This window comes from Saccostrea echinata, unplaced genomic scaffold (assembly GCF_033153115.1).
Source record: "Saccostrea echinata isolate AGI-Se365-2 ecotype Australia unplaced genomic scaffold, CSIRO_AGI_Sech_v1 ptg000014l, whole genome shotgun sequence".
NCBI lineage: Eukaryota > Metazoa > Mollusca > Bivalvia > Ostreida > Ostreidae > Saccostrea > Saccostrea echinata.
The window spans coordinates 1854831-1870069 of NW_026889763.1; the positions used below are offsets into that span (position 1 = coordinate 1854831).

Consider the following 15239-nt stretch of genomic DNA (forward strand, 5'->3'; position numbering starts at 1 on the left):
ACTCTGGCGTATTGAATCAACTGGGATCCATTACCCAATGCACAGGTAATAATTGCTACATAAATAAGTAAAGATGACGATAGAAACGTTGAAACATTACTTATATAAATTATCGATTTATTTGTCAAAATATTCAACAAGAGTGACGGCAAAGGAACTGGACGACTATCAGTTTCTGGCTGACGAACTAACCTCAAGTGGTGCTAAAGTAAATATAGAATGATGCACTTCATACTGTGAGGGACTATTTCATGGCAGTTTGACAAAACGGTAGGGACAACACCAAGTGTTTGCCGGAAAATTAAAGAATGGAGAGAATTTTTGCCCTTTTTGTCGCTAAAATCCCTTTCGTTTCAAGACATAAATACTTAACAATAGCCAACACATATGGGTAAATAAATCTAAATAAGATTTAGAGAGCCTTAAAACACTAATTAAAAGCCAAAAATATTCACAAAATCAAAAAATGACATTTTTCTTTTTTTTTTTTTTGGGGGGGGGGGGAGGGGGGAGTCGTCAAAAATCCCGATACATGCACTTTGATGATACGGAAAGGAAATTCGGTTTTGTATCTAGTGTTATATATGCAATGCTTTTATAGTGAATTGGATGCGCAATTATGAAAATAGTTTGTTACAGTACACCTATTTTGTTGACAAAAATCATACTTATGTGTAGTATAGGTAAAATTTATACTTTTAGTATTACTTTCTTGTGAAATCTTGATAATTTTTTTAAATGCTTGTTAGTTTATTTCATTGAACTCAAGCAGTTTCAAAAGTCACGCCTTTTACTTTTCGTCTGTCTTTTCGTCCGACTCCCTCGGCACTTAGCCACACAACTTATATTCAGTTTGGTATTTAAAAAATTAATTCATGTTGTCAGATCTAGAATAACTGGATTTTAAATTTTTGATAAAAGAAACGAATATTTTATCAAAAATTGTACTTACTAATGTACAGTGGATCATCTTTTATTGTAAATAAACAAGTAAAATCTACATTTTAAGTCATATTTTGTAGATTTAGTTTCAAGTAGACCCATTCAAAAAGAATAAGTTTGCACAGTACTAAATAAAGGTAAATTTTGTTTGCTTTTATATGAGCATACTGTTTTACACATGTATCCTTGCAATACTGTAGATTCCTAAATATACGATAGGAATTAAGTTCACGAGAAGCACCACTCGTCGCAAATTATTATTCTCGCGATATGACGTATTTATAAGAGCCATTTCGCGATATAGTACTCGCGTAATATAGTACTCGCGTAAAAAAGGAATCTACAATACTAATGATATTATTGTAAATTTATAAATTTTACATCAAGAATATGTTAGAGTTAATTGACGTTTCAAAGTATTTTAGATTAATGATATTTTTTTCAAAGTTGTAAGCTCATGTAGATAATACAGTTGTTGTGACATTTTGATAAAGTTTAAAAAATTACAATGCATATTCTTATTGACTTATTGTGTATTACATGTAAGCCTTCCGATGTACATACTTCTATATAGAAGATTTTTTTTATTTGTACAATTAAATAAACATATATATGTTTATTTAAAGTTATGTCAGATTTTTTTTATGATTACAGAAGATCAGTATTGGTATAAACATTAGAATTCTAAATCTTCGTTCAGATATAGTGGCAAAACACTCAGGACATACGTATACCAAATGAAAATGATTTAACAATTTTACATTTTATTTAATTTTTGTACATGTACTTGTCTTCACAAGGCAAGTGGATAAAAATATAATTCTGTATATCGTTCACTTAACTGTTTCTATAATTGGTAAGAAGTAAGAGTGCACTAGTACTTTTTACAGTGAATGAATTACAAACAAAAACAAAATACAGAGGAAATATTGTAAGAATTTTACAGAAAAATCATATTTGTTTAGAAAATAGTTTCTTCTCGATGTAATTTAAAGTCATTTGTACTCTACCAGTACGTGTATTTATTATGAATAAAATGCAAACAAAGAGACATAAACCTGTACCAAGTACCACGTATTCTACAATTGCTTTATAATTTATGGAATATTTCTGCTCCATTGAAAACTGATAGGCACTAAGGGAAGTTCTTGTCTTGTTTTAATACAATTGTTTATCTGATCATTTTCAATAAAAATATGGGGGAGCAAATTGAAGAATCTCCCAACAGTAAAGCCAGCATAACTGATATATCCTTTTTAATCATTATTAATTCAGTGAAAAATAATGCGGATTGTGTTTTTTGAAATATTTATCGCCTATATTGTAGCCTCTCCCTAACCCAACCCAACCCCACAACCCCCCGGATCATGATTTGAACGAAATTGAATATACACTACCTGGGGATGTTTCGTATAAATTTAACTTATCATTGCTTCGCTGTTCTTGAAGAGATTTTTTCTAAATTTTGATCGCCCATTGTACCCTTCCCTTTCCCCGCGGATCATGATTTAAATAAACTTGAGTCAACACTACCCTAGGATGCTTCCATAAAAATATGACTAATAATGGTTTTTCTGTTTTTGAAAAGAATACTTTTAATGATTTTTCCCGTGTATTCCAATGTAATAATTTGATCGCCCCTTGTGGCCCCATCCTACCCCCAGGGGTCATTTGAAAAAGAAAAAAATAATCTACACTGTGTCAGAGATCTTCCTCATGTTTCTTTTTTTTCTGTCTCAGTGGATCTTCATTAGAAGATTTTCAAAATGATCGCACCCAATTTTCTCTATATCTTAATAAGGAGTGGCTCTTCATTTGAAAAAAAACCTGATTTCCCATTACCTAAGAAAACTCTGTGGTACAATTTCGATCAGAGAAGCTCACGTAAGCCTTCGTCCCGGTGAGATCAAAGGCAAAAGGAATATTAACTAATGTTTAAAATTTTCTTTGTTTGAAGTTTACAATCTGCTTAAAGAAAAATAGCCATTAAAAATAAAAAAGAAATCATCAATATCATGTTATTATACTGCTTTTTCAATATCTAAGAAATAAAAAGCTATATTTTGCTGATTCCCTGAAAATCAGCATAAAAGGCTGAGTCTCTTCATTGAATGAATGTCAATTTAAGTAACTGATACACACTTATTCGGAACACGTAGCAATTTCTCCCATTTTTATAAGAAGTTCCGATTTGTTCCGAATAAAGTCTTCTGAAAAAAATACGTTTATAATTATAATTATTTGTTTGCAGATATATTATAAACTATTAATTGAAATGCAATGCCTTTCTAATGAGGCTATTCTTTCATTTTATTTACATTCTCCAATTGTCGCCAGCGTGGCGCAGTGGTTAGAGCGTCTGCTCTAGAGTTGCGAAGTAAGGAGTTGATCCTTACGTCGCGGGTTCGAATCCCACTGTGGGACATGGAGACCCGCACTTCGGATGAGACCGTATAAACCGCACAGTAGGTGCTGGCACGAAAAAGATCCCTCACTGCTCAATGGCCGTAAGTGCCGAGTATAGGACAAAATTTGCAGCTCTCCACCGGCAAGTGGTGGCGTCTCCATATGAGTGAAAAATTCTCGAGAGGGACGTTAAACAACATACAAACAAAAAAAGTTCTCCAATTATGCATCTGAAAAAATGGTACTGCCGTTCACTGATTTGTATGTTTGCTGAATACAAACTTTCATACAGACATAATTTTTGATTCCGTAATAAAGAAAAATAGAATCATTGAGAAAGTCATCAAGAAATATACATGCTCTAAGGGAAGTGGAATCTTGTTGATTCCATCAATGATATAAGTAAATTGTATTCGATAAATACAAAAAATAAAATAATAAAATAAAATAATTGGCACCTGGATCCCGAAGCATCTTAAGCTTAAGTCAAAATCTTCATGTTGTACTAAACTGATAAAGAAGTTAAGCAGTCCAAAATTAAAATATTTTTCATAATTGCTTTATAAAATTTTTTGTTATTTGCAAAATAAAAGATAAAGTGAACAATTATTAAACAATTTATAGGCCATTGAAAATTGACTTAAGTCATTTTTATGATCTTGGGACCTAGACGATTTATTGGCTATTATGTAAAGACATTCACTAATTAGTAGCATTGTTGTCTGAGTCCTAAGAGACATCATTTGTCGAAATGTGAATCTGATGCATCAAAATTGGTACCGTATAAGTCTCTGCTGGGGACTGTTAGTCCCCGAGGGTCACAACATCCCACTAGCTAAGTACTTCGGTACTAGCTTGAAAATATGGTTATTATTTTTAAAATTGCTGTGGTAAAATTTAGAAATTTATTTCAAAATTATTTAGTTAAAAAATATTCTGATTGTACACACAAATACTCTGAAGTTGATATTGAAAAGAGAGACCAGGTCTTCCAACAGTCATATTTAATTCATATGATGCAGAATTTATTCAAAATCTCATGCACGGGGGAAAAGCACTTGCTGAGACCTTAAACTTGGCATATAGATATATCGACGACGTATTATCAATGAACAATAGTTATTTTCATTCATATGTCGACACGATTTATCCCAGTGAGCTTGAAATAAAAGATGTCACATAGTATGACACATCAGTTGCATATTTGGATATTTTACTAGAGAAGAACGTTTATGGTAATCTAACAACAAATCTTTATGATAAACGTGATGACTAACTTTTCAATCGTCAACTTCCCTTACTTATGCAGCAATTTACCTCATCAACTGCATAATGAGTTTATATCTCTCTATTGATTCGATACGCAATAGCATGCTCTATACGTATGAACAATTTCTAAACCTAGGAAAATTATTGACAAACAAGTTGATGAAACAAGAATATCAACAGCCTCGTTTTAAGTCATTTCGTAAGTTCTATGGTCAATACAATGACCTCCTCAGGAAATAAAATCTATAAGTAATTCAAATGCTGACTGACGTTTTTCATACTAATTGTTAGGCCATTATTTACACACTGAATTGTCGACGGATTTTTCCCGTTATTTCCCGATCATGATAAAGAGCACACGACGGGTGTGACCGATCGGCAGGGGATGCTTCCTCCTCCATGGCACCTGATCCCACCTCTGATGTTTTAGAGGTCCGTGTAAGCTCTGTTCCTGATTTGTATTGTTTGAATGGACTTTTCAGCTTGAATACTTTTAGTTATCTTCATATATATCATTCAAAATTTAGGATTATCTCCCTCATGCATAGCTCTGATCCTTTGACGTATTTGGTCCAAGTCTTTGGCATCCCCCGCCCCCTTTTTTCAGCTCTTAAAAGATTTATTTTAAATATTTCTTATTTTAGTTTAGTTTAATAGTTCGAATTTCCAACGTTTCGGCATGAGCATCACTAAAGAGATATAAATTGTCGAAATGCGCATCTTGTGCATTAAAATTGGTACCATATAAGATTTACATCCTAGACTAAATTCCAAGAAATCAATTATGTGGTCTAAATTTATATAGATTTTGATCTCTCTGTATTTAATTAGTGTTGTGTTTTTCTGTGTATGAGGGAGTGAGTATATCATTTTGAGCTCGTGATAGTTTGTATGAAAGACCAAGCTGTGTATGTGTTTAAGGAAGAGATTGCAAGGGTCCATGAAAAATATCCGCTCTATGAATTTTTCTCATTTTTACATATAATTTGCCTTACGTTAATGGTATCATAATACGAAAATGTCAACCAAGGTCATCAGGGTTATAAGAAAGATATGGTTGCCATGGAAACCACCGTTTTTCAATATTTTGATATTTATGTAGAGAAATTTTAAGTATGCCATACAGGTATCAAAATTAAAACAAATTAAATAATTTTCACCTGATATTAAATAATATGCTTTATATTCATTGAAAATAAAAACTGTATCGGAAACTATTGATAGTTGCAGTAATACCAAAGTTGCTTTGGGGAGTAGTCATTGTAAATTTGCAGTAATATTTTCACCCCAAGAGCAGTTTTCAACGTCTTGAATAAAAATTGCCCAATGAATATTCCTAAAATTAATATATTTTGTAACAATTATTATAAGTGACTTATGGTTAAAATATGAAGTGGGGTCATCACATTCTTTTTTAAGCTACATGCATTTCAATACCCCCCCCCCCTTCCTAAAATATTTAAAGATTTCATAAATTTTAATCTGATGGTTTGTTTCTGAACCTTTAATATGCATAATCTGTTTAAAAAACTATAGAAAATACGTATAGATTAATAAATAATTTTTTCGGAAAATCTTGTGGTGGTTGCTCATTTTATACGTAGAGCAGAATGATAAAAGTATTATGTACCACCTGATACGAACAGAGTGTACACAAAAAACAACAATATGCATTATATTTTTTTTTTATTTTCCCATCTCCAAAATATTCATTCCGATATTATATCAATATAGGTATATACATTCTAAGCCAGTGCACAGTGGTCCAAGGGCCAAATCGTTCATGCTTTGAACACTCATCGAATTCTCTGCACAGTGACTTGGAATCGGAAAGGGGGGGGGGGGGGTGTAGAGTCACTTGAACACATTGAATGAATAGGTTATTTCAGAGAACTTGTACCTGAAATATATACTGTATATAAAAATCCTAGCTATTATCTTATTTGACAAATTTTAGTGATTTGCTATTTAAATATTTACATTTGCAAATATTTTTACTTCAGATTCATTTTCTCATGAACTAGGTAAGCCTACATATATCTCCATTGTGACGTCATAATATCACACTTGACGTCAAAACTATAGTGCAAATTGTTTTGTTTCAAAAATAATCGGTGAATGACATTTATAAATTTGCGCTTCATGCTCACGCGGTTCGTAAAATTTGCTGAGGTGAAGCGTCTTTGTTCATGTCCTCGTGAATTTTAAAAAAAGTTAATTCATTTTTCAAATATATTCCTGTGAGCATGATGAGTTTAAATGTTTTTTTTTAATGTAACGTTATATGCTCAAAATAATTTTCTCTCTCTGGTATACCTGGTACCTCCGTAGTACTGTCAGAGTTAACCTCTCTTAGTTTCGTCTGTCATTCTTACACGCGTATTTTTTGCTAGATTTGTGAAAACTTGCAAAAAGAAACTTTTCTTTTCTGCCAGAAGAAGTGTGTTTAAGTTTCGATTTTTTACCAAATACGACGCATAAAACATTTTACCACAACAAATGCTTACGCAATATATGTGCCGACGATTCAATGTTTACATGGTCGATGTAAGAATTGAAAATGCTAGAGAAGATCTTACAAATGAAAACAATTTCCTCTGCAATATTTTTAAAAATACGTTCATGTCAAGCATGCGACATAATTCCTATAGTAAAGAAACCGATCTCAAATAAAATTCTAATATTTTAAATAAAACTAGAGGACATAAAGATCCAGATATGAATTAAATTATTCATGAAATAGATTTCAGTGTTCAGAACTACGACAAAAGGTAGACGTGTCAAAAGGAAAAAAACACAGGGATAAAAAAATAATCTGCGTCGACGCTCACCAACACTCTGCAAAATCACATCTTTATCTTATTCTTTCTCTGTTTTAAAAATATTGCCACGAAGACCTTTTGTCATGGGCGTAATCATAATCACGCTCTTTATTCACCTGTTATTCCGGAAATGGTTACCGTAAATCTTCTTTTTTTAAACATCACATGAGTCGATCACGTGACGCCTTGCAATCGCTTCCTTAATTCATATTTCAAACCATTAGGAAAATTTCGTGCTCAAACACCGAATCAAGCACTATGCACAATTGACTATATAATGTACACTAAATGTTAAATAACTTGTATACGCATAAATACATGCATATCATAGTAATTACTAAAACAAACTAGAAAGTGCTGTCAAAACGTCACTAATGTAATTTTATCACGTCAGACATAGTTTTCCTTTGTTTTCGGCTACCACGGAGTATTTCTTCAGAAATGACAAATAAACCAAATGATAAGTATTGTGAACAAAGGGTTATATGTATTCAGTGTTTGCATTGTTATGCATCGCCAACAGTGTTGATTTCAAATTTCAAACAAGAAATAAATTCTTTTTATTAAATTAGTACAAAACACAGACTAAAGATGTTGTCTGGACCAGAGATTAATATTTAAATAAGTAGATAAATAAAGTGACTAGAATTGATACAGTAATTTAAAACTCAGTAAGTGTTAATCAATACATGTATATGATCAGCTAATGGAATAAAATCAAATAAATAATTTTAAACAGCGAATGAAAGAATACTAATATGACATGAGTTCTACATAATTAGATTTAAGAAAAAAGATAAGCGATCATCAAGTCGTGTACATCTTTTACGAGGACCGTTCAACACCCCATTTCCTTCAACAGCGACGAGATAAAAAGTCATTAGTTAGGAAGAACTGCAGCTTAGTCAGGCGACCAATCTCATAATAACACTTCGGAACTTTCTTAAACATGAACTGAAATGAAGAAGAAGAATACCAAAGCATAAGGTAATATGTTTTCTCATATCCAAACATCATTATATAGAAAAAAAAATACTGAACAGCATCAAGATTTCCATGAAATCAAGATCTGTTGCATAAAATTATATGGCTGAATCAGAAAAGGAAGTTAGAATGAATTTATTGTTTTTTAAAAGGTTTAAATACATGTATATGACACAAACCCTTAAAAGTCCTTTGTCAGGATGCTCCACATACGGAGAAGGAAAATCCATCTTAAAGAGCAATGCAAATCCCGTCAAACGCCCTCTGTTGTAATTCAGAAGAAGTGGAAACAGGGTATGGCAATCCCGATTCTCATCGAAATTGTAACTATAGATCTGCCCTATAAATATAAGTCATATAATTGTTAGTAAAGAAAATTCCAATTCAGTGATATTTATCATTATCAGTAACTTGAGATTCGCCCTGTTGCCATATCTTCGTTAGCAACGAAAGATCCAATTTCACTGTAATTATAATTCACTAGTAAAACAGGATAAACCTGCACCATTCAGTCAATTGAATGTTCGCTGAAAGGACTCGAAAATGACTTAAGGACATACGCAACGTAGTTTGAACTTTATTGTTTTTTTCCCTGGAGTTGAAGAGTTCCAATACTTAAAGGAACTGTGTGCTATATTTTAATGTCTATATATGCTGTTGTACACTTCTTCTAAAACAAGTTTGGATAAACAGAACATCTAGAATATATGTTAAATAATTTTTGTATATTTTTCTTTGAATTATACAAGAGTTTTCATCAATTGATATCATTTCAAAACCCCTGGTAATGCATGCTGATTTTTTGTCTACGAACATCTGATGGCACCGTAATCTTAAATTAAGAATATCTTGAAAAATTATCAGTAGGTAAGGTACGTTGCGTGTGTCCTTAATGGCAGAGCTCTGTCGGTCACCTTCAAGTTAACTGAATGGTAATTATCCTGTATAATGACTGCCCTGTTATTATGAAACATTGTATCATTATTCACTCAGATTAAGCCTGTAATTGCAAGTCATCGTTATCTCATCCTTCGTATACTTTATCATACTTAAATGGGTCAAAAGAATCCAAAAAATTCAAAAAAAAAATTATTTTACACCAAAGAATTATAGAATGTCTATAATATATTTCTATGTCTTCTAATAGATGTTATCATCTGAGATATTATTACCAGTTATAAATAGACACACCAAACGGAAAATCGTAATTTACAGATGCGTATTTCAACAAATATTTAATAACTATGTATGATTCATCAATTAATTAACAGACATATTTGTTCAGATGGAAGCTAACCACTGTTACCTTGAGTCCATAGGCATTTCTCAGCATTCCACAGATTCTCACTTTGAAGTTTTCTTTCGTCACGTGGTATCTGTATGAAAGAGTTTACATGTGTTCCATTCTGCATGAAAAGGTCAGATCCAGTGCCCCAGTGTTCAAATTCGTCGACAGATCTAGAACGTTCTGGGTCACAAATGCGCTCTATGAGAAAGAAAAGAGATTGATGTTCCTAAGTGTTAAAGTGATACATATAAGGTGTGACCAGTCGACAGGGGATGCTTATTCCTCCATGGCACCTTATCCGGCCTCTGATGTTTTTGGAGGTCCCTGTTTGCTCTGCTACTGATTTGAATTATTTAAATGGATATGAGCTTGAATATTGTTTGTTATCTCCATATTTCATGTAAATAATAATAGAAAACACTTATTTAAAATCGTTTTTATGTCATGCAAGAAATTTAAGAATTTCTTTGTGTGATCTAAATCCAGCCAACAGACCTAGTCACTAAAAGATCACCAAACTTTTACAAATAAAGCATAATTAATTACATATCTTAATGATTCAACGTAAAAAGCAATTAAATAGATAGTTATTTTCTTTAATAAATACTTTGGTATATAACATTTGAATATTTTCTTTATAAATAAAAAAGTACATGTACACGGATATCAAACCTGGATTAATGAAGTAAACAGTGAAGTAAACAACATCATCGTCCTCGACAGAATGATGGATAACAGGACGGTGTGTATTCATGTTGTGCGATAGAAGTAGTTTTCTTTCTCTTGGATGATTTAGATGAGTAGGAATGGTTGGCCTTAATGAAGCAGACTCTGTTTCTGAGCCTACACTATGTGGTTTTATAAGTTGTTTTGCCGCCATTCTTGAAAAACGTAGAGGGGTATGCTGTTGCTCCAAATGTTTACGTCTAAGGAATAATGTTGATTGCATAGGTTCCATTGAAGCTCCAAAAGGATGTGTTCTTGACACAAGAGGCTGTTTTGTTGTTGATGACTTATGGGCCTTTGCGCTTTCCAATCGTTTTGCTGTTGGTACAAATGACTCTCCTGTTTTGTGAAATGTTGTTGATGCTCCAGATTCTCTTGGAATTCCGGAAGGTGATGGTGTTGACTTAAATGCCTGTTTATGTGTTACAAACGAAGATGCTGGTGTGGATTTCTTTAAAAATAAAGTAGAGGACGTTGTTGTACTATGTCTCTTTGTCTGAGGTGATCCTGAGGGTGTAGGTCTCACTGACGTTTTTTCTGGTTTTGAATGTGTATGTCTTCTCAATCGATGAAAGATATTCCAATAAGGCATTGAAGAAAGGTATATTTCCTTTGTTTGAATACGCCTCAATTTCATTTTCTCTTCTTCATTCATAAAATCTCCTTTTGGCATCTAAAAGTGATACTTCATATATTATTAATACAACTACAGTACCGGTAGTAAGGCATAATAGTGCTAGACGAATTTATGAACTGCATATATATATATATATATATATATATATATATATATATATATATATATATATATATATATATATATATATATATATATATATATATATATAGAATAGTGTTATTTGCTTGTTTTCGTCGAATTTAATTCATTGAATATATGAATTTAAATTACATGTACATCGTTATCTATAATGTAGTCTACAATTCCCTAGAGAAACTTCAGATCATTCTCGTGAAAATTTACTAAAAACGGCTTGAGAAAAATTGTGCTCAGCAACTACAAAATCTGTTTTACTATATAAATGTTTCAAAAAGCATACAAAAGATGTATTAAACTAATTAATGTAACAATTAAGATAATTCAATTAATTTACTGGTAAAGACTTTTTTTTGAAATATATTCATTCATGTATCAACGAAAATGTTTTTTATATCATTTAAAGTACAATCTCCTCTCTCTCTCTCTCTCTCTCTCTCTCTCTCTCTCTCTCTCCCCTGCATCATAACTTTAAGCTTTCCATTAAAAACTACACAACGTTTGCTTTACTTACTGATGTCCTTATTCCTGCTAAAAACTTGTCTGCAATGTATGGGTATACCGCATTTAGGTCCATGTTTTTCCAGTATTGTGTTTCTGTAAACATTGGTAGGCTTCCATCTTCGACATTAGTTTCCAACTCTTCTTGAAAAATATAAAGTATGGATAAAATAGTTATAAAATGAAGTGTAATGATATTATAAAATTAAGGGTAATGATATTATATGTGCTGTGTTTAATATTTGGTTCTGCTAAAATGACTCTTTGAACCTTTCCATATTTCTCATCGGTCCTCAAAAAGTAAACCATAAAAAAGGGGTCAGATTTTGAGGGAAAATGTTATTACCTTGTGAGATTGTTTCTGGGTCTGTATTAGCTTGTCTTCGCCTACGATGAACTATAGGTATGTGTGCTGAGGAATTGTCTTCTTCTTCTGAGTGTACACCCATCAATTTCTTTTTTTGGTCTTCCCTTTTAAAAGCACTTCTAGGGATCTGAAGGAGAGATTCCGTATATATTCCATACACTAAGAAAGGAATTCAAGACTTATTTTGCTTCCCGAGTTTATGGGTCGCATATACATAGAAAAGGAATAAGTTACTTTTTTAAAGAATTTTTTATAGATTACAATTAATTTACATTACAATCTAGATTTCCTCAAAGATGCTCATCCTCTAAAATAAATTAGAATAATTACATGTATAATAATAGAAATTAAAAAAAAAAATAAATGCTCAAAACATTTGCGTTGCATAACTACCAAGACGTTACTTTAAATACACTTTTCAAAGATGCAATCTACAATTCTATATATACAATTAAGATTTCTTAAATTTTTCAACTGGAAAAATGAATAGTTTTTGTAAATTAAACTACAATCCTATATCTGCACATACGTTCTTCACTCTATTTAAAGTACTCTCTCTCTCTCTCTCTCTCTCTCTCTCTCTCTCTCTCTCTCTCAATTCTACACTATGTACAATACGTTGTTTTACTTACCCCTGCCTGTATTCCTGCTATATAACCGTTTGCATCGTAAATGAGTACGACACTTCGATCCCCATCTTTCCAATATCGTTTTCCTTTGAATATTGGTGCTTCTCTTCTTTCTTTAGCCCTTTCCATTTCTGAAAAGTTTTTTAATCATTCAAAGAACTGTTAAAAATTTAGTTTAGTTTCAAAGTACATATTGCAATATTTTGTATCATTGCTTCTCAATGATTCTTGAGATCTTCTATTTCTTATGAATGTCTATTTAGTAGGGATGGCAACGAATATTCGAACATTCGAATATTCATTCGATGCGTTGATATTCGAATATGAATTTAAGATTCGAATATTCGGTGTTTTTCAGATTTCATAAAAAGAAGTACTGTGATTATTAAATTTTGATTAGAACAGTGCTGGAATTATCCCTCTTTAATTTACTGGCGATCAATTTCGATCGCCTGATTTCTTTCGCTACTTTCTTATCTTATAGAATTACTAAATTACATGGATTTTGTTTTGAGTAAGAGTGTTAAAGAATTGTACAATAATGCTCTATGTATAATACAAAACGTACTTTCATAGTTTTTATTACTTAAATACAATCGTGTCTAGAATCGAGGACAACAAAATGAAAAACTTCTTAGAATGTCTAAAAGACGTGAAGAGTATACTTATCAAAACAAATTTAATTGATCATTCAAATGAATGTCCACTGTAATTAATTTTGTAGAGCGCTCAATTTCAGATTAAATGATTAATTTTATGATGAATTTTATATTCATTATCGGGAAATTAATTAATTACCTAGGAAAATTGTCTATGAAAATATTTGTTTATACTTTAAAAACATTGTATCAAAGATTATAATTGTATCTCTTATTAGGCAGATAATTGTAATTTATTATGAAATTTATTTATGAAATCTGAACAGCATACCGTTACTACTATATCTTGCCTTTGGCAAGACGACAGATTCCTCAGTTGGAGCTACTAAACATACATATGTTTCATTTGTTAAAATTATAAAATTATATATCAAATAGAATGTCTTATTGCACAACTGCAAAAGTCTTCATAAAATTTACTTCCAATATAAGTATAATACCTACGCTAAACCTTTTGTTAGAGTAGGATAATGCATATTTAAAATAAAACATTTCATTTTTTTTTATCGAATATTCGAATATATTCGAATACTTTCATTGAATATTCGAATATGAATTATTGACAAAATTGACATCCCTACTATTTAGAGAACTATACATGCATCTGTGATAAATATTTCTCCCATTACCTCTGTATGTTTCATCACTTCCATACAGTGATTCCTTTTGTGGTTCTCGATAACATGTTTTTGAACACGTGTCGAACACGTATTAAGACGTCAAGACATGCTACGTAATGGAGACTTATGAGAACTCCGTGCAGTAGTAATGTACAATTTTTGTAGAAGTAAAGGAGGGAAAAGGTCCCATAACTAGTGTTCGTTATTATCCGATTTATTTTCCAACTCTCGTTCCATAACTTTTCAATTGTCAATAGACACTCGGTAAGTTTCGCGTCTATTGAAAATTAAAACGATTAAGGAACTCGAGTTAGAGAAAAACCGGTATCTAACTCTCACAAGTATTTCTCCTATATCTTATAAATGTATTTTAATTAATAAACCTGAAGAGAAAGGACACAACAAGAAATTGTGTTAATTACCTTGACACTCATCTTTAAGCAACTCAAATCTTGCATCGCGTGCATCAGATTCCCTTCGAGGAAGACTTCGAAAATTGTTTTCATCAAACACATTTAATCCCCATTTCACTGGAAAAAAAATACTGTAAAATCAATTTTCTTCATGGGAAGTTGGTTTGAAGGTTGTTGTGGATTTAATTTCATTCTTTGTAAACAGACATAAAACTGTAGTTTACAATGTAATTTTTTTTTTACATTACGTAGAGGAAATGAATTCGTGGATTTCATCATACCAGGAAATAATGTAAAATAAATCATCCACGAAAATAAGTGATTTCAAAGTATATAATAAATTTACAAATAAATTCGATAAATTTATTCAAGGTTCCTTTTTTTGACTGATTGAACCGAAGGAATAGTTTATATACATGAAGTAGTAGGTTGGCGCATGTAATATATAAGTAAGAAAGCTTTCAGATGTATGAGGAAGCATGATTTCCGTTTCTTAATTACCTCTCAGGGCATCCCACTCAGGTCGGTCTACAAGTTTAAAAGTTCAAACTTTAAAAGTAAAATATAGTTATAAGTATATTTCAGATATGTTATATAATATTCGGAATTAGCATGGCTCATTGTTATTGTATAATTTTTACACAATTTTCGGACATTATTGAATGTTTAATTACATGTGCATTTCATATTACATGCTAAAATTTGTAAAGAAATGTTAAAGATAAAGATGCCATTCTCGAAAAATTAGATATTATTGAAATAAAAAAATTAAATACATACGTTTGAATATTTCTGGAAGCTGCCAAGATTGCGTAGAACAATGGCTAGCTGAGATAAT

At 31.6% G+C, this 15239-nt stretch overlaps 1 protein-coding gene across 1 annotated transcript in view; it reads right to left on the minus strand.

Annotated features, from left to right (window-relative positions):
• LOC133186981 (uncharacterized) overlaps positions 1-14491 on the minus strand; it is a 36778-nt gene extending 22287 nt beyond the window's left edge. The window contains exons 1-8 of the mRNA XM_061322358.1: positions 14411-14491; positions 12713-12840; positions 12060-12207; positions 11727-11857; positions 10384-11110; positions 9730-9909; positions 8603-8763; positions 8300-8393 (exon numbers count right to left, since the gene is read on the minus strand). Of these exons, the coding sequence (XP_061178342.1) occupies positions 8300-8393; positions 8603-8763; positions 9730-9909; positions 10384-11110; positions 11727-11857; positions 12060-12207; positions 12713-12838 (1567 nt within the window). The 5' untranslated portion in view covers positions 12839-12840; positions 14411-14491. The remainder of the gene's footprint in view (positions 1-8299; positions 8394-8602; positions 8764-9729; positions 9910-10383; positions 11111-11726; positions 11858-12059; positions 12208-12712; positions 12841-14410) is intronic.
• Positions 14492-15239: the final 748 nt, after the last annotated feature.